We start from the raw sequence: 26391 nt of genomic DNA, 5'->3' as shown, positions 1-26391 counted from the left end.
ATGTCTTGCCCAGCTCACAGTGCAGATTTTATCCTGTCTTCATAATAACTGTTTCTGAAACTCGGGAAAGAACCGAGTCTACTGGCAGTTACTGTTTAGGCATAGGCTGTAATGATTTGAGTGCAGTTTTAGCATTTTGTTCTCCTTCCCCAAATGGGCGAAAATTCGGGAGGGATTCTGGAACATTCGTGGAGGGATTCGGCTCGTTTTGAAATGTTCAAAACTAGCCGAATACACTCTGAAATACTCCCGAATGTAGCCCCGACAAATTTCATTTGGGTCACATTCGGGATGTATTCGGATGGAATTCGGTTGGATTCGGGGCAGGGAGGCATTTTAGGCATTCTGGGCAGATTTGGGCCTATTCGTATCATTAGGGGAGTAACGGCCCGAATCATCTAGCCAAATAGACTGGAATATCACGAATAGAACCGAATCTGCCCAGAATGCCCTGAATACCTCCCCAAATCCATCATAATCGTTACCTGAATACAGAGCAGAATACAGGCGAGTGAGCCGAATAGGCCAGAATATGGCCGAATAGCAGCCAAATAGGTAGAATGAGCAGCCAGAATGACCCGAATAGCCTCGCGAATGTAGCCAGATTGGCTATACATAAATTCACTTTTCTAGCATAATTAAAGAGCATTTGACTAATAGCTTTCAGAAAACAGGGGGAATAATTGCTACCCTTAACATCTGTCAGTATCAAGTTGATGGAATTTGTCATTTTCATGAAAAATGAGTTTTTGTGGAATTTTCTTCATATTTTCTTTATATTGTTGTCCACTCATACCTCATAACCTCTAGTAGTCTCCTCATACAGTGGTTCCAACACCGAAACTTTAAAAATTCATAACTATAACTGCATCGATTGTCTGATTTTCCTCAAACTTTCACTGATATGTTCTACTAATGTTGCTGCTTTCACTCAATCCACATTGTTCTTTGGGTTTGCGTTTTCTTTAAAGATCCGTAAAAGGTATAGCCATGAAGACACTTGTCCTGCAACAAAGTAAACATTATGTACATGTACAGTGCACATCTGTTTCAAGTGTCTTCCTTCTATTAATCTCCTCTAGAATTCCACTACCATGGACATGAAACGTCTGGAGGAGGTCTATCGGAAGTGGGATCAGAAGGTACCCGCTAACATCCTGCCATCCAAGCCGCGGAACCGCTTCAATGACGACTTCCAACCACACAGAAGGAAACGAAAGGGACGGACCGCTGCTCTTCCCTCTCTGGTGAGATGTAAACCTGATGAAATTCATCATCTCAAATTCATGCACTGAGTATGAATTTTGCTCTTTACACTCAGGCACAGAACGTAGCTATCGAATCTACTCTACAATCTCCTCGGTGGGATCTCATTTTTGGATGGTCTTGTATGGTATCGTATAATGATATTTGTCTGCCTTACAACAATAACTGCAAACTTAAAACCATGAGGAGAAACTGCATTGCTAAAATTCTAATCACTTTAAAACAGTGTCCGTTATATTATATGCCTTTTTATCTTTTTTTTTCTGTTTGCATGTTTGCAAATAATTTATCTGTCAAAGTGATCCAATAGCTTGAGACTGAGAATCCATGCAGTCACATCGTGAAAAGGAATGATTATTGATAGCATGGCGAACAACCTTCAGAGAAGAGACATGCAAATAATCTGTGTACCTTTCATCGATTAAGAATGCATCCACCGTTCAACCTGTGTTTACCAGCTAAGCAGCAATTCAAGGTCATGTGGTAGGATGTCATTAAATGCTAGATGGCTGGAAAAAGAAAATAACAGAGTGAAAAGTTAGACATAATTAGGTTTCATAAAACCATCAATTCTGTTGGTGTACATTACAGAGCCAATACTGTTTGTGATCAGATGCTTATCACATTATCATCCCCAAAGGCTTTTTTTTTTTTGCGTGTGTGTGTGTGTGTGTGTGTGTGTATGTGTATGTGAAGGTGATATTGAGTGTGCTAGATATTGTTATAATCCCATGTATGCATGTAATGTGTATTTTTCACAAACAGTTGCAGTGTACACATGCTCTGGAAAACTGAACAACACACTGAGTGAGTTCCTCATGTATGCCAGCGTGATCTCTCTGTGAACTCTGGGGGGCGAAGCCACATGGTGGAGCGTGTGGCTCAAAATGTGCCCAGGCAATTATGATCACATGACACACTTTCAGAGTGTCACATGGTTGACACAGATCCTGCGCTTGTTGCAACTTACACTGCACAATATGTTTGGTATGCTGTGCGTTGCAGCTGCATACATTTTATATGATAACCTATTTGATTATTAATGCAGGGGTTGTGGCGTTTTCAAAACATTTACTAGAGTTGATTAAGTTACAGACATAGCATTCTTGCAATTGTGAAAATATTTGTATGAGTCCCTACTGACAATATGATATTGCATGTTTTTGTGCATACTTTGTTGATCTTGTCTGCCAGGTATCTAAATCAACATTGGTTGTGAGGGTGTACAAGGTATTCATGTAGTTTTCTTCCAGGCTTTAGATTGTTTACCACGGAACTGCTACACATGGACATTTATAATTTTGTTAATTAATGGATGCCTCTGTCTATGTCTAATATGTTACAAAAATATAAACCCGTTGAGGACAAGTCCCGAGTATACTCTGGCAGGTGTCTATGGGAAATGCATGTTGTAGCAAAATCAGTCCATCCAGAATGGGTTAAACATTCTTTCGTGCTTTGATCTTATCTCCGCCGCCGGCAAGCCACAGCAAAACACAACGCAGCTTTGAAAACTCTATAAACCAAATGCGCAGAAGATAATAACTGTCTTTAATAAATCAAGGATAATGCGTGTGCAGTAGTGGTATATTGATCACCACTCAGAATCTTCAGTGGCCGAGAAAGCTAACATTTTAGCTAATTTATTATGATTTGTAATCTCATTTTCCATCCTTTCTGCACATTTTTCCAGAGTGAAAAGAGACAGTAAGGGAAGCGGATATGTGTGTCTTACTATTAGGCAAGGTCGTAGAGCGATAGCGAGCGAATCTGAAATTTCCTAGCAAATAACATGAAATTAGTCATGTTCTGACGTTTGCTGCCTCTCATCATTACCGTTTATTCAAAGATGTTTCTACCTGAAAGGGCGCATCAACCAAATCAAACGGGAATTAGGAAACTGTTCTTTTGCCAGTGATGATGCGTGATTGTGCTATTATTTTCGAGACACCTGTATACTACTCGTTAAGATGCGCGTATCGTAGGTGGCGGTGGATCTCGCACTTCAAAGTGGTTTGATTTGTTGATAGTCTATTTGTTGTTAGATCCATGGTTTCATTGAGGTCTATATGTAGATGACAGAATAACAAAATACAAGACCCCTGAGATAATGTGTGCTAGGGTTCACTAGAAAATATCAAATTATTATGCACTAGACAGTCACATTGTATACAAGGACTCTCCCAGTGGATACACATTCTTTTTATATTTAAAAAAACATAAATGCATTTATTGTCATGCTATTGTCAAGAGTTTAGAACATACAGCAGAGCTGCCAACTCTCCCTGATTCTGCAGGAGTCTATTGGGAATTATTTTCACCCATTGAAATGCATGTAACTCACAGATCTTGTACCTCCCTGATTGCTGTGTGGAATCTCCCTGATTTGGATGTGGGAATGTTAGCAGACCTGCATACAGATGACAAATTAATATTTTCTTGTCCCTTTAAATAGTATACGGGATGGCTTAATTAAGGCAACTGTACAAGTATTTGTGGATGGGTAGTGGAAGTTTTATTTCTTATGATTTATTATTATGAACTCAGAAAGTTGATATTACAATGTATCTCATACTGACATAGAAAAAATTGCAGGACTTTGTCACACTAATATTCCTATACCACTTCTGATTTTGTCCCACTAATATTCCTATACCACTTCTGATTTAATTACAATACTTTATATTAAAGTTTATATTGTGCAGTTTCTCTAGGACTGCACTCACATGTGCATTACAATTACATGAAAATAAGGAAGAAGGGAGCTGGTTTCAACATAAAATGAATCATAACTGGAAGTGGTGCAGTACAGCGAGATACAAAAGAGAGAAATTACCTGTAATAAAGATGTAAATGAAGACATAACTTATATTAGGAGGCATCTGGAAAGTCTACTCACCCTATAAAAATGTCTTATAGTAGACATGGCTATGGAATACTTTTGTGGAACAGGTGAATTTTCATCAGGTTTTTGAAGCTGTTTATGCATGATGAATACAGTTGTAGCTAAGGAGTATGGTGGCATGGGAGCTGCATGTGTGAAGCTCAGTAAGACTGGGTTGGTGATTTCAGTGTCAAGATTTTACTGAGATATAGCAGATGTAGCAGATGTTTTAATGTTTACAGAGGCATAGATTTTTCCATTTTTTTTTAAAGTATGGGCTTTGAAGCCAGCAAATATTTTAAATTATAAATGGAAGCACAACATGAAATTTTGGGCAAGGGAATAGTGAACCATTTCTGCATTGAAAATACACATGTATGCAAAAGCTTAAAGGACAAGTTCACCTTCATAAACATAAGGATTGAGAGAATGTAGCAATAGTAGTAGAACACATCATTGAAAGTTTGAGGAAAATCGGACAATCCGTTCAAAAGTTATGAATTTTTGAAGTTTTTGTGCAGTAACCGCTGGATGAGAAGACTACTGCAGTGTGTGAATAACTTAGATGTCACATGCGTACAACGATATAAGGAAAATATAAAGAGAATTTCACAAAATTTCATCTTATGAAAGAAGTTCACATTCCCCCGACTCGTTACCGACAAATGTTATGGGTAATATTATTCCCCTGCCTTTAGAAAGAGCCAAGTCAAGTGCTCTTTTATTATGTGAAAAAAGTGAAAATATGTTGAATTTTCTTTATATTTTCTTTATACTGTTGTACGCATATGACTCACAAGCTGTAGTAGTCTCCTCATCCAGCGGTTCCAACACAAAAATTAAAAAAATTCATAACTTTTGCATCGATTGTCCAATTTTCCTCAAACTTTCACTGATGTGTTCTACTAACATTGTTGCATTCTCTCAATCCTTATGTTTATGAAGGTGAACTTGTCCTTTAAAGTGAGTCATACCAAGATAAAAATGTTCTGCCCGGACTTGTTTGCTGAAATACAGGAAACAATTAACAGGTCGAGGGCTACCTACTCTATACTCTGACATTGCTGTGCCATGAATCCATTGTTTGCAATATATCAGGAATAAATTCCCTTTTGCTGATATTGTGAACTGTTACTTGAGTGGAACAATAATGGAGCTCACACAAATGTGTCTTTTGATCTGTGGCAAAGATACTGTATGTGGGATTTTAAGAAGAGCAAACAAACCCTCAACAACAACTTTACACCCGGTACGTTATGAAAGATGTATACCTGCAGTTTATTTTGTCTGTCTCGCAGAATTACTGACCAAGAGCAGCTGCAGTATGAGCTTTGAAATTTAAACTGTCTTGGACCCCGTTTACAAGCCGCATTTACACTTACTAACATCGCGATTTTTAAAATCGCGATATTTTGGTTCCACCGTTTACACTTGCGCAAAAGCACGCGAAGTTTGAGCATCACGAAACATCGCGATTTTGTGGTCGGTAGTGCGCATGCGTAATTTACCTGTTTTCAACACGGTAGCTGAATGGAAGCGCGCGCTATTCTGTTCGTTTTCACTGCAGTGCAGTATATTTTGATCACAGCTGGCTGGTTGGAACGTTGAGCCAGGGCTTTTTATCAGTACAATGCACACATAAATTTGTGCTTCTCGAGACTGTTTACTTACGGTAAAACTATATAGTAGCTTGCTACATTAGATCACATACGTAGTAGGTGTGTAAAACTTCATCTACAGCAGCATTCAGGAGGATCATTAAATTTCGCCGATATGACGAAAGTGGGAAGTAAGACTTGGAAGTTAGGACTGGTATTTTATCAGGCGACAGCAAGAACTTACACTTGTGAGGTACTCCTGAGTCCTGTATTCCACAAACAAGGTATATAATTATCGAGAGCAGTACGGACACTCCCACAATCTGAATCAACGCATTTCTGGGAGAACATTATTTTGTTAAGTTGTCATGGGGTGATGATACGTGGTTGGAAAACTTCAGGTTTCCTACCAGTTGTGGTTTTCACGTACAGTGTACTAGTTTCATCAGGGAGGGGGAGGTGAGAGATGCAGACCACGAGCCGACCGAGAATCGGCCGTTTAGACCTGTGGCTGTACACAGCTGTCTTATACCAAAGAGGGATCGGGAGCGCGCGTAAACTCCCGGTGCAATCCGATACCGAGAGTCACGTGATGAAAAATCGCGATATTTCTGCAGCTTGGGTTTACACTCGCTAACTTCGCCTCAAACTTCGCGATGTTTCAAAAAATCGCACTCCGGCTGGCGATTTTTCTGGCGATGTTTCGAGGGCGTTTGGGTGTAGTTGCTTAGCAACTTACACCCAAATGTCGCGATTTTAGAAAAATCACGATTTTTCCAAGCAAGTGTAAATGGGCCTACAGTGAGCGAAAAGGCCGGGCTCGGCCATGGCCGAGCCCGGCCTTCATTTCAGTGTAAACGCACAAAAGGCCAAATGCGGGGCCAAAATTGGCCGCGCATTTGGCCACGCTCTGGAGGTGGTCTCAACCGCGGCCGAGCCACGGCCTTTTCTCAGTGTAAACGCAAACTGGGCCAAATGCGGTACCAAATTTAGTCTGGCTTCCAGACCCTCTGTCCGTACTATTTCGCTATTCAGGATATTAACGCCCTCAACGTCAAAAACTAGTACAAAGTGTATAGGTGGTTTTGTCCTGCAAAGGATTTTTCCTTTGGCAAAGGCGGCGACAAAGTCGCCACCGCAGAGTCCAGTTGGCAAAGGGTCTTGAAACCAGACTATACCAAATTGTGTTTGTTTACAAGCAGAGCCCCACTATGACAAAATATTGAAAGGTTTGAATTAAAAGCCCGGGCCAAGCCCGGCAGTGTAAACGGACAAAATTGCGGGGCTCGGCCCTGCAATTGAGGCCGGGCTTGGCCTCGGCTGCGGCGTGGCCCAGCCCCGTACTGTAAACGGGGTCTTTGTGAATCCTTTTTTTGAACAATTGTTGTTGTTTTTTTATCTCTTAGTAAAAGCTCATGAAAATTTGCTTGAACGTTCATTTTGAGTGATGCCTGTACAGCTATGTATGAATGCACAAATGTTAACGTCACAGCACACTACAATGCTGCAATGTTTATTGAATGGCATGGAATAGATGACATCAGAAATATTGTATGAGCTGCATATGTTGGGCCTCATATTGTAGTACAAAGTGAAAGATACTGAAATATGTAGCCATGATGATGTCATCCACGGCTTGTACTGTAAAAGTGGATATTTTTGCATTAAAAATTCTTTGCGTTTGACTAGGTAAAATGAATTTTGCATGTTTTAATTTCAGTGACATCAGGACATTAATTACTGGAATGATAGTAAGCACAAATATTTGTGTGCTTTCATTTTCATGCTACATGTAGTTTCTGGTTGTGCAAAATGTTGAAAAAATTCCTCTATAGTATGTGTTCTGTGAAATGAGGCCACTTGGTGGTTAAAATCTCTGTAACTTCATCTAAAGTCATGATGTTCATGATACATGCCAAAAAAATTAAAATAACAACAACAACAACAGCAGTTGTGGACCCAGCTGTTAGTGTATGTCATTACCTGTACGTACATAGAAGTATTATAATGTATACAACAGTGCGTACACAGTACTGTGTAGTACATGATAGTATAGGCTCTGTTCAATATCACATATGCCTAGGCTGAGCACTGTGGCTCCAGTCATGCATTGAGTCTGCACATTTTACAGTGAACTGTAGCTGATTCCTGGTGTTAGGTTATCGCACAATTTTGCAGAGACAGCTGAGAAGTGATCCTATTGATAAATCAATTACCTAGAGATGAGTAGCCACACTTGAGATGAAACAAAATAAGTGAGCACTGACATTGCACTGGATGCAGCTAGCCCACATACCGGGTACTGTATGATATCAGCGCAGCGTAATATGTGTCGAGACAATGCTGTTGTCGCAGGGTATATTGGACACGCTCTGTAGGGCACAGAAAAGTTGAGGATGCAAAGCTCAAGTGCACAATTTGAGTGATAATATCTCAAATTTTACAGACAAGTTTGAATAATTTCCTGTAAAGGTTCTGACTAAACATTTTCTCATATGTAAAATTAAAGGGATTTTTCTTTTCTTTGATTTGTTCCATATTTTATGTAGATTTAATGTCTGTTCTTTTTATACCAGTCTCCTTTATATTTACTTTTCTTACAGTTAACCCAGTGAGGACGAGTCCCAAGTATACTCCTGAAGGCATGTGTCTGCGGGAAATTCATGTTGTAGCAAATTCAGCCCGCCCTCAATGGGTTGAAATAAATGATATTTGTGAGAATAATCTATTTTCTATGCCTTCACTTAATGTGCATTCAAAGCGAAAAAAAAAAATGTCATTCATACACATATAACGCTACATTATACAAGTACATTGCATCAAAGCTGGATAGGGACTTTAGCACTTTTGTTTTGTTTTTTGTGTTTCCAGGTAGGTCGGGAATACGGTTACAGCTCGTTATTCCGAAGGTTCGTTATTCCGAAGGCTCTTTATTCCTAAGATTTGTTATTCCGAAGGTTCATTGTTCCGAATTTCATTTTCGGATTAACCGATCTTCGGAACAACGAACCTTCGGAATAACGCCACAAATTTTCGGATTAACGAACCCTTTTTCATTTTCGGATTAATGAACCTCTAGGTATAGGGAATTTGTGTGTTTCGGATTAACGACCCTTCGGAACAAAATTCACTAATCTTGCCCATATGGGTCAGGAATAAACTGGGGTTTTAAGACAAACATTTACATTGGGGAAATTTTTGAGTGTCTCAAATACTACCCGGCCTGTCAGGGACTTGACCGCAGCTTTCTGCTCAACTATTGCCTGGCCTGACATGAGCTTGATTGGGACTTGGTTTCGTAGCATAACATCCTAAAAATTCAACTTGATGCAAGTCCGGGCCATCCCTGGGTACCCAGGGAGGCGTGCTACAATTGACGATGTTGAACATGATATCAAGAAGGCTTTATATCATAAAGGTAGTGTAAACCCAGAAATTTTCGCTGTACATTAATTTTCACATATTTTGTGCTATATTTGGCATGTGCAAATTCAACATATTTGTAAAACCCACGAAAATATCTTTACACTTTTCTCTGCACATTTTTAGTGGGTTGACAATTCTGCAGCGCGAATTCAAGAGTCCGCGAACATGTTCTGGAGCCACTTAGCGCAAACGCCTTAATCGAGCAAAAATATTGACATACAGTATATCATGCAGAGGTGTAGCCATGCTTTACAATACACTGTACCCTAGTTGAATGTGTGGACCACTGGTATAGATCTACTATTGAAAACTTGGAGGGATGTACACAAGAATATCGCTTCCCTGCTTATTACTCATCATCATTTTTATGGTATCAGTGCATGTGATTGTAGGTTACCCTATTTCCCCTATTCAATCTCTCTCTGTTCAGAGTAGCCCCGTGTACGCAGTGTTCACCTTGTGACAAGATGGGGTGGGTGGTGTAAGACTAGTGAAATCCTTGTCTTCCTGTTATTGCAAGATGTCAGTTGGCAAGCATTCCTGCAGTTGCTGTCAGTCATCCCTGAATGGTAGCAATACAGGTACACTTGTATGTCTAGAGTGATGTGGTGTCACTTCACAGTGCAAGTAGCGTGTCATAGCCCTTGGTGCAAATTGTTGGTTGCTCTTTATTAGGAGAGGACTGAATAGGTCAGATTCAGCAACTTGAAGTGCCTAAGTGTAACTTTATAACCTGTTATTCAGTATAGATTTAGTTGTGTTGTTATTTGTACAAATTTCTTGAGCGAACTGATATTTGGGAAATTACCATCACAAAAATATTGCCCTGTGAAACACATGTGCTGAGTATCATTTCTGAGATGGGAAATCACTTACTTTTCTGCTGAAAAGGGACTTCCATCATTGTGGTTCTCGATCTTGAATTCAACCTCAGCCTCTCACAAAATTGTCTGACAAGTCCCTAGTTGTGAAATACTGTACTCACAAAATATTTGGTGTATAATGTACATGTTAGTAGTAATTTTACTGGATTGTATGTGGAATGTGTGTCAAAGATATTGTAACGAAACTCGGTGGAACCGATTCGATTTAACCGTTTCGATTATAATTTGGTATGATCGATTGTGCCTATAGCGTAGAAAGGGCGCATTATCGGAATGTTGGACAAACATTTTAATGTGGTAATGCATTATTATGAGTTTTAACATTTATTATTAAATATGTGGTTACTTGTTTGTCATGGGCAAGTTTGGGTTATTTAATACCAACTCCGGTTTAGACCGATGATACATGCCGAGTTATAGTAACCATGTACAAGAGATACTGCTAAAATGTATAATCGTTGTACGAATTTAATAACCACGCCAACATTGCAAATAATTTGAATAACTACTGCGGGTATTGTCCACGTCGCTCACGGCCGTGCGGGATTGCCTCCTCATTCCGCGATAGGAGGAGAGGCATATAAAGTGGCCGTTGTGTGACATAGTCCGCAACAAGTAGCCCGTGTATGATACATTTCCAATGTGTTGTTATTGTTTGCTTCTATAAGTAATAAACTGTACATGTGTTCCTGTAATGCTGACTTCACTGTGTCTTCTTGAGTGTTCTACCACGATACAACAGCTTGGAGAGTGGTGGTACATGTTCCTGAGAAGACCAACTAGCAAGTCATTGGATTTCGGGTATAATGGTAATGTGACTTGTCGCATAGTCCGTACCCAATCCGAGTTCCAGCGGTCGCCATTGGATTCCGGGTATATTGGTAATGTGACTTGTCGCATAGTCCGTGCCCAATCCAAGTTCCAGCAGTCGCCGTTGGATTTCGGGAATAGTGGTAATGTGACTTGTCGCATATGCCCTGTGCCCAATCCAAGTTCCAGTCGTCGCCTGAGGGAGTTGGTAACGGTGCGATATAGCACTTTACCCCGTGCCACCAACGATACCTGTGCCACCATAATGATTGTGAAAGGTGTTCCACGTTAGCGTGACTGAATTGGTAGCAACACTTGGTAGCAGAACTTGGTAGCAAGAGTTGTTAACAACACTTGGTAGCAGAACTTGGTAGCAAGAGTTGGTAGTAAAAGTTGATAACAAATAAGTGTACCAACTTAACATCCTCTACAAGTGACGTTTGGGAGTGGCATACTTTAAGTGATGCTGAACTTGGTATGTGTGCCGCTTGTGTTGGTGAGCTGCTTCTGACACAACATAATACATGGTAGCATACAGACTAGTAGTTTTAATAATTTAAAGGGATCGTTGTAAACTGCAACAAAACGAACCCCGCCTACTCGGCCATCCTGACACGGCTCGCGGAGGCATTATTTGTACAAACAGTCAAATACACTCACTTAATTCACGACGAGAAGGCGAGTTCGTCACACATGGTGTCAGGAGTGGGATCCCTATTTGTAATTTTTGTATGAATTAATATAATTAACTGTGTTTTCACTATGGCACGCGAAACGCCATTGTTGGAGTTGTCACTTTTGCTGGAGAGCAAGATTAGCGAAATCGACGACTTGATTGCTCAGGTGTCAGAGTCGGTGCGCAAACAAACTGGAGTAGCACCAACTTCGGTTTCTAACTCACGCTGCTCACCGATGACACTTGGAGGGCGCCTTAACCAGTCGTCACTACCACCCTCACCAGTGGTGTCACCTCAGCTGTTTGGAGATGCGAATGGAGAGGTGGAGTTGTCAGCTCCGCCATCGGCAAAGCTACTACCTCAGCAGCATCAAGCTCCAATGCAGCAGTCGCATTCATTTCGTGCAAGTGACCAGCCTGTTACATTTGGAGGACAACCAGATGTAATGCCACACCAGTTTGGCCTGAACCAGCGACGTCGAACAGAGCTCTGGGACCAGAGACGTCGTTATGATGTTCAGGACAACAGAAGCAACCAACCGGCTGTCATACCAGATAGATATGATGGCAAAGGACCTGTGCTGGACTATCTTTGCCATTTCGAAGCTTGCGCTGGAGTTAACCGCTGGACGGAAGTAGAAGCTCTTCAATATTTGGCTGCCAGCTTGAAAGGAGCTGCTGTCAAAGTTCTAGCACAGCAGACGGGGCGTCAGTTGACGTACCAAGAACTCGTGAACCGCCTGAAGCACCGCTTTGGACCTGTTTCGCATTCAGAGGTATTCCTGGCAGAACTGCGTACCAGGCGACGCAGACCGAAGGAAAGTTTGCAGGAGCTAGGACAGAGCATTCGCGAGCTTACATCCATGGCATATCCTGAATTCGGGGAAGCGGGCCAAGATAGATTGGCTCGAAGTCACTTTCTCGATGCTATAGTTGACCGGGATATCCGAATCGGCCTCTTCCGGGCTCAGCCTTGTACGCTCGACGAGGCAATCCAAGCTGCTCTCAACACAGAAGCCTTCCTGCGGATGGAGAGTGACCGTCGGCAGTATAACCGAGTCTTGTTGTCACAGGAGGAAGAACAAGACGTGGCTGTGAAGGATGAAGACACTGCTGATACATCCATGGGGGTGTGTGAAAGTAGCACCACTCTCATGATCGAAGCAGTCAGCGATCTAATAAAGAAGAGGGAAAAGGAGCAGCCAGCGCCAATGCCGAGAAATGACTTGGCATTAAAGACTGAGACACTCCCTAAAAGCGAACAGAAGGAGGACAGACAGCCTTCTGACAACAAGGAGGACACATCCAAGGAGGGTACGAATCCTTCAGACGACGGGTGCACACGAGCCAGAGAGGCACCCGAACCAGAGACATCTCAACCGCCACTACCTAGTTCCGGAACTTCACTTCTGTCATTCACGTTCCAGAAAGGATTGTACGTGAATTTGAACGTGAATGGGCAGGAGGTGATGTTTCTGGTAGACAGTGGTGCATCGCAGTCATATGTCTCTGAAGGAATGTACCTGCGAATGAGACCTGAGCGAAAGCCACCACTTGAACCAGTGACAGGCATCGTTCGTCATGCAGATGGATCTCGGCTGAAAACAAAGGGACATGCAACCATGAAACTTCAGCTTGGCTCCTGCTTGTGCCATGTTGACTTGGTAGTAGCTGACATAAGAGCTGAGGGCATCCTCGGTCTGGATCTCTTGATTGGTCTGGAAACCACGCTAGATTTTGAGAACATGCAGCTGCATACTCCATGGGTATCTCTCCCATGTATAAACAATGAGAGACAGAAATGTGCAGCAACGACAGCACCGACGTTGGTAAAAGGGACAGCGCCAGCCAACCTTACCAGCCTTGCTGAGGACGACACGGAGACCACGCCTCTCGACGAAGGCATATCTCAGAATCGTGTGCCGCCACATCTGGTGGACTTCTGTCAATGCAGTTGGACAGAAACTCCCCCAGAAAGCAATTCATCGGCATACCAGCTTCTGAGAGACGACTCAGAGGTGTTCTCTACAGGCCGAGCAGGGACACGTGTCAGCGTCAGCGCGACAGCACCAGTGGTTGCGGAAAAGCTACCTAGTGGACATCGCCGGTGTGACGACTCTTCCTCACCTGCACGCTATTCTCGGTCACCGGGAAGACCACCTGATTATCTACCCCGATCGAGGAGCCGCTCTCCGTTGGGGCACGCCCGTTCCTCTCGTCATACATCGGATTCATTCTGGCACACCATGCCAGGGTGATATATGACATCTCTCGTGTCGACCTGTCTGCTGCAAGGGAGCAGCCAGGACAGCAAATTAAGTGAAGAGACTATTGAACTCTTAAAAGATCAGTTTGTGACGAACAATTAGTCTATATGACAGTTGGACAGCTTTGAACTATACAAGACTGTAGTTGTCTCATAACGTTGTTATGAACTGTACGTAGAGTTTTGTAAAGGAGCAAAACGTTCAATAATGTTTTTAGTAGTATATTTTTGTTGTCACTTTTTGCTCTCTATGTGTTCGGCTCCAGGGACGAAGCCTGCATGGGGAGGGAAGCCATGTAACGAAACTCGGTGGAACCGATTCGATTTAACCGTTTCGATTATAATTTGGTATGATCGATTGTGCCTATAGCGTAGAAAGGGCGCATTATCGGAATGTTGGACAAACATTTTAATGTGGTAATGCATTATTATGAGTTTTAACATTTATTATTAAATATGTGGTTACTTGTTTGTCATGGGCAAGTTTGGGTTATTTAATACCAACTCCGGTTTAGACCGATGATACATGCCGAGTTATAGTAACCATGTACAAGAGATACTGCTAAAATGTATAATCGTTGTACGAATTTAATAACCACGCCAACATTGCAAATAATTTGAATAACTACTGCGGGTATTGTCCACGTCGCTCACGGCCGTGCGGGATTGCCTCCTCATTCCGCGATAGGAGGAGAGGCATATAAAGTGGCCGTTGTGTGACATAGTCCGCAACAAGTAGCCCGTGTATGATACATTTCCAATGTGTTGTTATTGTTTGCTTCTATAAGTAATAAACTGTACATGTGTTCCTGTAATGCTGACTTCACTGTGTCTTCTTGAGTGTTCTACCACGATACAACAGCTTGGAGAGTGGTGGTACATGTTCCTGAGAAGACCAACTAGCAAGTCATTGGATTTCGGGTATAATGGTAATGTGACTTGTCGCATAGTCCGTACCCAATCCGAGTTCCAGCGGTCGCCATTGGATTCCGGGTATATTGGTAATGTGACTTGTCGCATAGTCCGTGCCCAATCCAAGTTCCAGCAGTCGCCGTTGGATTTCGGGAATAGTGGTAATGTGACTTGTCGCATATGCCCTGTGCCCAATCCAAGTTCCAGTCGTCGCCTGAGGGAGTTGGTAACGGTGCGATATAGCACTTTACCCCGTGCCACCAACGATACCTGTGCCACCATAATGATTGTGAAAGGTGTTCCACGTTAGCGTGACTGAATTGGTAGCAACACTTGGTAGCAGAACTTGGTAGCAAGAGTTGGTAACAACACTTGGTAGCAGAACTTGGTAGCAAGAGTTGGTAGTAAAAGTTGATAACAAATAAGTGTACCAACTTAACATCCTCTACAAGTGACGTTTGGGAGTGGCATACTTTAAGTGATGCTGAACTTGGTATGTGTGCCGCTTGTGTTGGTGAGCTGCTTCTGACACAACATAATACATGGTAGCATACAGACTAGTAGTTTTAATAATTTAAAGGGATCGTTGTAAACTGCAACAAAACGAACCCCGCCTACTCGGCCATCCTGACACGGCTCGCGGAGATATTTGTACAAACAGTCAAATACACTCACGACGAGAAGGCGAGTTCGTCACAATATAGAAATTCATGTAAACAACAATTATGGCCCAACAGACAAATAAATGCAAAGAAGACACACTTTGAAGAAGATATAATGTGCAAAAAAAAAAAAAAAAAAAAAAAAAAAAACAGAATGAAGGAAATTATGATGCATTCACTCCTTTCCTCAATGACCAGTATGCTCTCACTGAAAATGTCTTTTTTTTTCACCTACTCACCCTTTACTCACCCTTTTTGATCACTGGTTCCTGTTTTGTTTACCGGATAATAGCAGGGCAAACACAGTACACACAGGGTGAGTACACATATTATAATAACCAACAAAGCCCAGTTTGTATTGTCTTGAGTAGTTTCATAACAGATTGCTTAATCCGAGTTGTATGAGCTTACACCTCATGATGTACATCTTATGAAGTCAGACAGCCCCCCCCCCAAAAAAAAAAAAAAAAAAATGTTCAACAACTATATTCAAAGAAAGTTAGAAACATCAATTTGTCCCTGGGTAGGAAGGAAATCACCAATCATGGAAATGTATCCAGCACCGAGTATGCGAAAATAGTACAATGCTCTTTCAACCATCATACACCGCTGCAGTGTAGGCCTACATAACAGGTTTCTCAATGTCACCAATGTCTGTTCATTGTTCGTGTTTGAACAAAAACAATAAACACATCACTGTGCAGGTACACAAGTACCATAGTTGAGAAATCCTGTGTAGTATCTGACTAGTATAGATGAGATAAGATGAAAAAGTTTGGTACAGTGTATATCTCTTGTGGTTGATAAGATAAAGTGAACTTTGTATGTCTGGATAGTGTCCTTATATAAAGGTTGACTGAATGATAAATTTTCATGATCAAATTCACTTTCACCTTCTTTCACTGACCTGTACCCAGTGTAGTCTTACAATCTCTTCATATAATCCCCAACCTGCTGTACATGTCAAGTGACATAATGCTGAATATTTGCACAATCTTTTTCAACTTGGACTAGGGGATTCATTCATTAAAGTTTGGTTTAGGTACTGGGATTTAGAATTTGTAATGACAACAGACCTTTAAAAACCCTCCCGCCAGGAAGTAACAAAGTCTTTTTGGCCAGTTGAAATGTTTAAAAATGCGTTTTTGACAATATGTATTCAGTGTATGATATGAATACTTGTCCCATAGTCCCTAGAAATTCCTGGGGAAACTATTAACTGTAATATGGCAAACAGCAGTGCCGGAGGGATAGAAAAAAAAAGAAGCAAAATTGAAATACTCCCACAAAAGAACTGACACGCTCATGAACACAATAAGTGGCAAAGTTCAATAGCCATAGCCTTGAAAAACAGCCAACTTTGATTTGAAATCAGATATTTGATATGTCAGCCAATGTCTAATCTGCAGGGGATAATACTTTTGTTATCATTTTTAGTCGTTTGAATGAAACTGCTGTATTCACAGTTTTGTTGTGTTAATGGGTTATTAAAGAGGAAGTCATCGTGGAGGTGTGTCACAGATTAGCTCAACTTTCAAGCGATCAGGACAATATCACAGAGCGAAAGGTGAAGCAACTTTTGCCATTGCCTATAGATGATACAACACTGCAACAGGTTATTTTAGCTGGTTAGGGCACCACGTGTCCTGCAATGTGTATTGAGCATTTCTGGACAGGGAAGAGGTGTGATGTGTACAAGAAGCAGATTGCTAATATAAACAATAGCTCTGATCGCCATCATATCGCATATTCGTCTCGATTCTGCATTCTACAAATTTATGATCTCTTGACAGTGGCTTTATATTATTTTGATGATTTTTTATGTTTTTATATACTTTCTTTTTAGACCTGTAAAGGACATCTCACTTACTGCTGTGGTTGTCACAACTGTGGATATTTTGCGATGCATACCAAAACCTGCCATATATTTTGTCCCCGTAATGCTCTTTTCAAGACCACGTAGAAGACAAATTTTGTGCAGTCACATTGTGTCATGGTGCAGTTTCCCAAACCTACACTTTTGTTTTGCTCATGGAGAGGAGGGCCTTCTTGGTAAATGCAATGTACAAGTGTACATTGTATGTGCAGGCTACACATGTATCGGGTGAATTCAAGTAGGGTGCTAGTGCAATCTCCCAAGCAACTGCCTTAAATTGAACTCCAACACTGACTGTCAGATTAACGTAGCAATACCAATCACAGTTGATTCCCAACACTAGGTGTTGGCATCAGCAAAGTCTGTGGGATTTGTGCGCCAAGAAAAGTAATGGCATGTGGTTTTATAAAGTCAAACATTAAAAAATGTGGTCATGACTGAATAGAAAGACACATAATGAGGAAGACAGATTAAAATGCGACAAATTTCACTCCTCCAAAACACAATCTTAATTTTGCCCCCAGGGTCACGTTTATGTAGCCATGTCTAGAGTGTGTGTGTATGTTACATGGGTGACCATTATATCGCATAGTCTTTGCCCATACATCTATTATGGATGTGATTTTATGCTGTTATTTTCGCGTACAGATATTTTCACAAATGACGAGGTCACAAACATTTTCATGAGATGTTGTTTTTGCACACCGACGCCGACACTTATGTGTATGCTCTATTAACAAAGCGCATGGAAACATTGTTGTGTGTTCTTACATTTGCAATCCAACTGTGATTCACGAAATTCGCGAAAATTAAACCCTTGCAAAAATAATCAGCTTACTAGTATACAGTTTGAGTCTCGCACGGTGACGCTTACACCAGCACTGAACTTGAAATGATGAAGATGATAATCCCTAGGAGCTCCGCTCGTGTTAGCCAATGGGGAAAAAGCATGTAAATCACCAACACAAACACAGGCCCATATTAACTTTCAGAAGTACATCATAACTATGAGGTCAACCTCTCAACACCGATTCATTTCAAATTTGGTTTTATCATTGGTGCTAGTGTTGAGATGGCACTAGCACTGAACTTGGTCATCCATTGGGTATCCACATTTATGATCACTATACATAAGTATCAAAATTGATTGTATACCAATTGTTTATTGTTTATCATTGCTTATAGATATTAATTCACTATTTAGCATCAGATGAGTGTGTAACATAACTTAATAGACTTTATGCATCATATGCCAATAATACTTTCTATGTAAATGTACTCTTCTACATGCGTATGATACATTCTGTATGCTACAAATGTATTCTTGTATTTTCCCCACTAGTGTTTGACATTCAGCGTAGTTGTCATTTGTATTAGCCAGGTCAGTGTTGAACAAATATCAAGTGTTTTCCAGTGATAACCATCAGAGTGCGTGGAGTATTTGTTTTGCTGTTTACCTGGCTTGAGAACAGCTTTGCATACAATACACTGTGGGAAAAGTTCAATAGGTTAGCTTTGTGGTGAGTGTGTGTGTGGGTATGTGTGTGCACTGTATACCAATACCATGCAGGTTCTTTTTGTGAAATTAACCATTGAAATTTAAACTCCACAGTGTTGACTGATTTACACACAAGCCTTTTATGGTGAAGTCCACAATGACATCTTAAGTGGACTTTCCAAGTATTGTTGATGTTTTTGTGTTCTTAGAATTCTTCAAGGAATCCATTAATTCTTGGAGAACCTACTGTACATGTATTGCATTTTAAGTTAAAAAAAAAAAACCTACAACAAGCAGATGTGCTGCATACAATTGTATATGCTCTCATCCTTCAGGCTTTCACAAGATTTGTTGTTATAACATTCTTAGAAGTAGGTAGAAAAAGTCTCAAGGCAAGTGTGAAGTATCCTGGCAAAGTTTTGTGTTTCTCATACCCCTATTTGATGTTGTTATCGGTATCATTTTATCACTCAACAAAAATGGAAAAGGGTGTTTAGGAGATCTACCGGTAGCCTTTTGCTAAGGGGGGAGGTGGGTGAAGTTTGGGTCATGACAAGCAAGGAAAAGAAAAAAGGTCTTCACATTTTTTGGTGACACTTTTCTCCCAAAATCAGCTAACAAGCAAAGAAAAGCTCAAGTGGGGGTGGGGTAGAGGTGGGGGGGGGGGGGGGGGGTTAATCTCCTACCCCCCAAAACAACAACAACAACAACAACAACAACACACAGAAAAACAAAACAATATGATGAAGTTATGTGCAGTGATTGTAATGCCACTTGTGAAAAACATGTCATTCTTGTTTGGTGACTGCTATTTCATGGGCCGTGTTTGTGAAAAGGAAGGTTAAAAAAAGATCTGAGAGAAGAAACTGAATTGTGGAGTTTGCAGGGGCATAATATGTCAAATTACAATATGCTTCCATCATTGTCCTTATTCCCATTTATAAAGATTAAAAGCCGCTTGTCCTGTAAATACTATGTATAGCACCATTCTATCACAGCAAGAGTGTGTATAATACTGCTCACAGAAATGTTAGTTTTCCTGTTGATCACCTGTTGAACCCCCAGTAATTTCATTGGGAAAATTCTTGTCATAATTCCCACAAGTTTTTCCATCCAGGTGCTTTGAGATATTGAACATGGCACAAGTCTGTATGCGCCTTTCTTGCATCTTTTTTTGCCTGCTTTATTCATGACACAGGACCTGGTACCTGAGCTTGCCCATTTCAAGATGTGCCCACCTGCCTCCACAGACTTCTCAACAGTTAGTCGCCCAGCCATCGGACGATGCTGCCCAAAGTGTGCTCAAATGAGTCGGGTAAGCTACATATCCATCATAAACAGACAAACAAACAAAAAGTGTCCAGCAATGTAAGATGTCGTTGAATCCATTTGCTATCATTTGCAGCCTAGGTGTGCACAAAATGAATGGCATTTTGAAGAGGCGATGGTGAGAGGGTTAAATAAAGTAGAGGTAAAAAGAGATCTTCAAAAGAAATATATTGCTTATGATATCAATGAATTTGGCAGAACATAACCTTACTCTGAATTGAAGGGTAATTTTTGACCAGTTACTGTAGTCTAAAGATTAAAATCTTTTGAGCACAATAGCAAACATTCGATCCAAAGTGGAATACAAATTAGGAAATTATAATAATGAAATTCTGCAATTATTTAATTTCTCAAACAGTTCTTGAATGGTTTATTTGTGTATTTAAAATATTCCCTTATTTTAATCCAATTCTAGTCAAATATTCACTGTACTTACCTACATGGAAGATTACTCTTTCTTTTCAGACTAATTTCAAATGATCCAGACTTCATCTTTAAGGTGGGGGGGGGGGATGGTAATGTTACTTTAAAGTCAATATATGGGTTGCCTCGTGCAATGTAATGGTGTCATGTATACTGTCAGAGATGAAGAAAAAATTTAGAGAATTGTTTTGGTAATGCAGTGCCAAACCATGAGAATATGTTATCAATACTTTGGCATATGACTTTGTGATGATATAGGCTTTAAAGACTTATTACAAGAAGTTGTTTTGAAAAGAGAGCCCATGTAGGTAATTTCAGATGTTACATCAATTTTTTTTTTCCGTTATGTATGAATAAATATAGTTATTGAGATTCCTGAAGACAATGCTCAAGTAACATGAAAGATGCACCAAACTGCAAGTAAATGTGACAAAACCATATGTAAATGATAGAAATTTAGGTTTTTGTAATAAGAAATGGTAAAATTGCTAAAAAGAAAAACAATGTGGGATTGTGTACAATGAACCACTGTGTGTCACATATAAATTGTTTTGATATCAGTGGACAACAATCACCCAAAAGGAAAAGCCTTGTTCAGGGTTAATTAATGGATTGGATCATGCTTTAAATTCACTTCATAGCCTTGTCACAGTAATGAACTTTGTTGTTTGTATTCATGTTAAGTGCCTGCCTCTTATTGTAGATCACAAGGTCACAGTACAGAACTGACACTAACTCTGCTGTCAACAACTTTGTTTGCACATGATTTAGAAGAGCCTATTCACCCACAACAGAAACAGACCCCTTTTATACACAAAATAGAGCACAGGAGTACTCCTGAAGAGTTTTAACTTACATTATGTGCCCCTTTGAGTTAATTCATACAGAGCGTCATAACCTGCCAAAACCACAATCACAGTTGCTGAGATGGGCATACTGCAAAACGAGGAATGTTTGCATGCATTTTAACTTCACAAATTTCGTGAGAGCCAAGATTCGTAAAATCAAAATGCACTTTAAATTATATCAAAGTTCTTGTCTACACTATATGCATTTAATGCCAGTGGCAATTCGTGAAAATTTCATGCCGCGAAAAAGGCCATCGGCTCCAATTTGCGAAAATTTCATGCCATGAAAATATTGTGTTTTACAGTAACCCTTGGTAACCTTCGCACGTGCAAGAACTTTACATACAACTGTAATAGCGTTATTCACAATGCGTTCTGTGTACCACTTCTGGAGCATGATACTAAAAACTTTCATTGCCTGGGGATGATGATAAATGAAACGACTGAGCTTCAACCAACCAACCTTCTGGAGCACTTTAGAGTTATTTCGTTTGTTCATAATACAGAATTTTAGAGCACTTCAGAAGCACTCTGCTAAATGCCCTGTATAAACAGGGTATAGGTTTTATAAAAACATTTTGTTTTTGGCAATGTGATACAAAAACATTTTTTCATGTGGACACACACACACACACACACACACACACACACACACACACACAAACTCTATTGCTTCCTTTTTACAGAGATGCAGATGTTGGTTCATTTTGATATTTTAAACCCTCACAATGATTATCAAATTTGTGTTTATTGTCATGATACAACTGGCCACACAAGGCTTGATGCCCCTATGTCGTGCTTTGTAATTGTTTTAATAGCATGTAGGCCTACAGCTGAGTTAGGTTTGTTTGCCATGTGTGAATAGAGGTAAATATTACATCATTGATTTTGCATTTGGGACCCAAATTCCATAACTCTTCATGTGTGAATGGGCCTAGAGAGAGCATTTTCCTTTGTTGTTAGCTCATTTTCTTTCGTAGCTAATGCTAGTATAGGATGTGATAAGTGTCATAAAAAGAATTAAAGATGATGTGCATTTTGCTAAAGCTGTTTTCCACCTTGAATAAGACAATCAAATCAGGCAAGTTTTTGCAGAAATGTACGAGTTCTTTCTTGAGGTTCTGTTTCTATAGAATATTAATTTATTTTAAAAATCAGATAATCAATATTGAAAATATAATTTTCCAAGTTTTTATCATGCTTTTGTAAAAATTACTGGGTAAAATGAGTTTGCTTGCAATTGTAGTCTTTAATGGGGCTTACCTAGGAAGGTATTTATTACATCTGTTGACACTGACACACTTGATTGAGTAGCCCTTGGTGTGTGTGCCAGGGTTCGCACTTAACTTTTTTTTTAACTAGCCAGGCGGACTACTTAGAATCAATTTTGACACTGAAGCAATATTTTGGCTAGCCAGACGGACTAGTTACTTCAGAAATTTACGATTTTTAGCTAGTCCGACATGATTTTGGGTGGCCAATGGCCAGCGGACCATCGCCAATTTCGAACCCTGTGTGCTGATGGATTTTTTGCCTTTTTCTTGGTATGAGAACTGTACACTGTGTACTTGACTTTACACAACTGACAAGACATTGTCTCTTTATCCACATAGGAGGTCTTTTTCCACGAAGACATCCAACGGCGAGGAATGAGGAATATCCTGAAGACACCAAAGGCTGTCAGGTCAGTAAACTGACCACAACAGTCAGACCTTCTACTGCTCATGTGTGATGTGATTCAGGATTATGATTTCATAGTTTGCTGTATTGCAGTGCATTCTGTTTTCATGGCGCTGCAGTACGAATGTCAAAAGCATCATCGTAACCCTCAGCTTTGCTTCATCAAGCATATTACAGGAACATACTTTGAGATATGTTGTGAGGGTTATGATTTCATAATTTTTCTTTGTCCAGTTGTCAAAATGTTTTACTCATATGCAGCCATAGAAGGGGTGGAAATTATGAGATTTGTAGCAAGTGTATCTGTAGAAAAAATGTGGTAGAAGTAGTCTGTAACATGTAAGTTTGAGTGATATCATCTTGATATGTTGATGCATTTGGGTGAAAAACAAAAACAAAGAAGGCAGTTTTATTTGTTCAATTTAGACAGTGAATGTGATTATGTTTCAAATTTTGTGTGAAAATGAAAAATGGATGTCACAAATGTGAACATGATGCCATGAATACATTGTACTCAAACTTACAGTCATCTGTGAATGCTTTTTTATTTTTATTTTCTTTACCTCCATGTGTGTCCACAGGCCTGGACTGTTGTCCAGATATTTTCCTCATCTTGATTATGCTTTGTTCCGAGGAGTCTCCCACAAGTATCCACTTGCAAAGGACATGTCAGAAAAAGTGTTGGAAAATCAGAGGTTAGAGCCAGTCATTATCTCTTTTATACACATTACACAGTAGGAGGTAATTCATTCTTCAGATGTGTGTGTATCATTTACCATGGGGAACAAACACACCCTAACTTATTTTGGTCTGGGATCTCTAAAGAAGCATGCAGTACTTTCAACTCCAACTTATAATCTACCTGCAGCCATAATGAACAGCCGCAACATTTTCAAAATTGTTGTATAATTATATCTATAATGGTGATATTGATGATAAGTGATTTTGCAATGATGACAGTGTACACATTGCCACTACATTTAGCGGCATTATTTTAGATATTGTTATTACAATCAGCATTCCTTACAACTAGCATACCCGCCAACTGTTCAGTTTTAATCTGAAAATTCAGATTTTTCACTGAAAGAAAATGCATTAATTTCAGTGTGTTCTGATTATTTAGAAATATCTGTAATAGTAAAGTATATGAAATTTATGAAAGTTCATATTTTTGAATTATTTTTCTTTGTTCAGATTTATTAAGTCTCAGGGTTGGCTGGTATGAACTAGTGATTACTGATCAGTGACACCATGTACTATTGTTATGTTGGATATATGGTTTCTTATACTCTCATAATAATTTTTCTTTCTCTGATTGTCATTTTCTCTCTAAAGGGTCCAGCTAGCCATTCATAAAAGTGCAATGTCAGAGAGTGAAGGTGAGTTGATATGCATTGTCATGTCTCCAAATATAAAGCACACTATCATTTGTTTTGTGGGATTTTTCTAATCCTAAACAATTTTTTTTTCCCTTTTGCCAGTGATATAGTGACATTCCAGGTGCTCACCATAGTGTTCATTTCTGTAGAAGTCTGTTAAACAAGGGGGGCAAATGACAAGTGACATTAGATTTAGGAAAATCATTACATTTTTGTACCCCCGGGTACTCATTGCCCATAAACTGTTGATCTTATGCCTTTGTTCATGTTGATCTTATGCCTTTGTTCATGTTGATCATATTGGACCGCTAACTTCAAACATTCATAGTGTACCATTTAGCTGATACGTTAGACCCTCTATCTTCACGACAAGATGCTTATGCAGTCCAAAATTTGCATACATCATTACCTTATTTTGCTAACTCTTTTACACAATGGCATTGTGATAGCTTTGAGGTGATATCCAAATATGGCTTTTTCCTTTTGTAGTATTTTTAGTCGGATATCAAGTAGAATGGGATAAAACTGACTACTCATTCTGTATTTCACTTTCTTATCCTCTGTCTTTCTGTCGCAATCTATCTATCTATCTATCTATCTGTCTATCTATCTATCTGTCTATCTGTCTATCTATCTATCTATCTATCTGTCTATCTGTCTATCTATCTATCTATCTATCAACCTCTATCTTTTTCTCCATCTCTATCTGTCTATCTATCTATCCATCTATCTATCTATCTATCTATCTGTCTATCTATCTATCTATCTACCTATCTCTCTATCTGTCTATCTATCAACCTCTATCGCTTTCTCCATATCTATCTATCCATCTATCTATCTATCTATCTATCTACCTATCTCTCTATCTATCTATCTGTCTGTCTATCTATCTATCTATCTATCTATCTACCTATCTCTCTATCTGTCTATCTATCAACCTCTATCGCTTTCTCCATATCTATCTATCCATCTATCTATCTATCTATCTATCTACCTATCTCTCTATCTATCTATCTATCTATCTGTCTGTCTATCTATCTATCCATCTATCTATCTATCTATCTATCTATCTACCTATCTCTCTATCTGTCTATCTATCAACCTCTATCGCTTTCTCCATATCTATCTATCTGTCTATCTATCTATCTATCTATCTGTCTGTCTATCTATCTATCTATCTATCTATCTCTTTCTCCCTCTATCTCTGTCCCTTTTTCCTACTCTATCTCACCGTCAGGTCGTCCTGACCCCGAGGCACAGTACCAGGAAGCTTCAAACAAACACAGAAGAAGAGCCATGTACATACTGGGGAACATGGCTGCCAGCCTCTCCAACTCACTCATCAGGTCAGTCAGGGTGGACCATGAGCAGTATTGCCATGGTTACCAGCATGTTGTCTTAATGTAATGCTACTAATCACAAAGTGCCTTTTCTGTGTTGTGTGTAATCATGTATTCATATTTAGAGATGATAAAGTAATACACCACATTTTGAAGTGGCAATTATTTTGTATTAAAACAGAAGCAGGAAATGACATCTGTGCATTTATATGCAGATGTATCTTGCCAAACTGCAGAATTTACATTTCTCATCCCCCACCCCAAGCTTTTATCATCATATTTATGTGTACAAGTTAATTGCCTAATGTAATCCCACACAAATTTACAGACATTAGTATGTTATGTCTTACCAGAAATGCATGAAAGGCTTCTATCTCCTTTTCCTGAAGTACCATTTGTCATACTGATAGAATTCTGATGAAAAGTACTTGAAGTGCATGATGAGAATTTGCTTTTACAAAAAGTATGATTATTACAGATAGTAGGGCATCCATAGGGATTGATAGATACAGGAACTACTTAGTTGTATCAATTGATAAGGGACATAAGTTTGATGTGCTTACAGCTTGTGATTCCTCAGCTTTTTGAATCCTCTTCATTTTGTAAGTGCTGCATCAACTGCTGCAGATATCCA

General features: G+C 39.8%; 1 protein-coding gene across 1 annotated transcript in view; it reads left to right on the top strand.

The window, feature by feature from the left end:
- Window positions 1-1082: 1082 nt before the first annotated feature.
- Window positions 1083-26391, top strand: part of LOC139714985 (glycerol-3-phosphate acyltransferase 1, mitochondrial-like) — a gene marked incomplete at both ends in the record, with an annotated part of 39582 nt that continues 14273 nt past the window's right edge. The window contains 6 exons of the mRNA XM_071626629.1: window positions 1083-1247; window positions 19957-20073; window positions 22972-23042; window positions 23620-23733; window positions 24374-24417; window positions 25655-25763. Coding sequence (XP_071482730.1) covers window positions 1083-1247; window positions 19957-20073; window positions 22972-23042; window positions 23620-23733; window positions 24374-24417; window positions 25655-25763 — 620 coding nt within the window. The remainder of the gene's footprint in view (window positions 1248-19956; window positions 20074-22971; window positions 23043-23619; window positions 23734-24373; window positions 24418-25654; window positions 25764-26391) is intronic.

The sequence above is a fragment of the Diadema antillarum genome, unplaced genomic scaffold (genome assembly GCF_040938485.1).
Source record: "Diadema antillarum isolate AM-2024a unplaced genomic scaffold, OU_Dant_1.0 seq00002598_RagTag, whole genome shotgun sequence".
Classification (NCBI taxonomy): domain Eukaryota; kingdom Metazoa; phylum Echinodermata; class Echinoidea; order Diadematoida; family Diadematidae; genus Diadema; species Diadema antillarum.
This window is presented reverse-complemented; position numbering and strand designations above follow the sequence as displayed.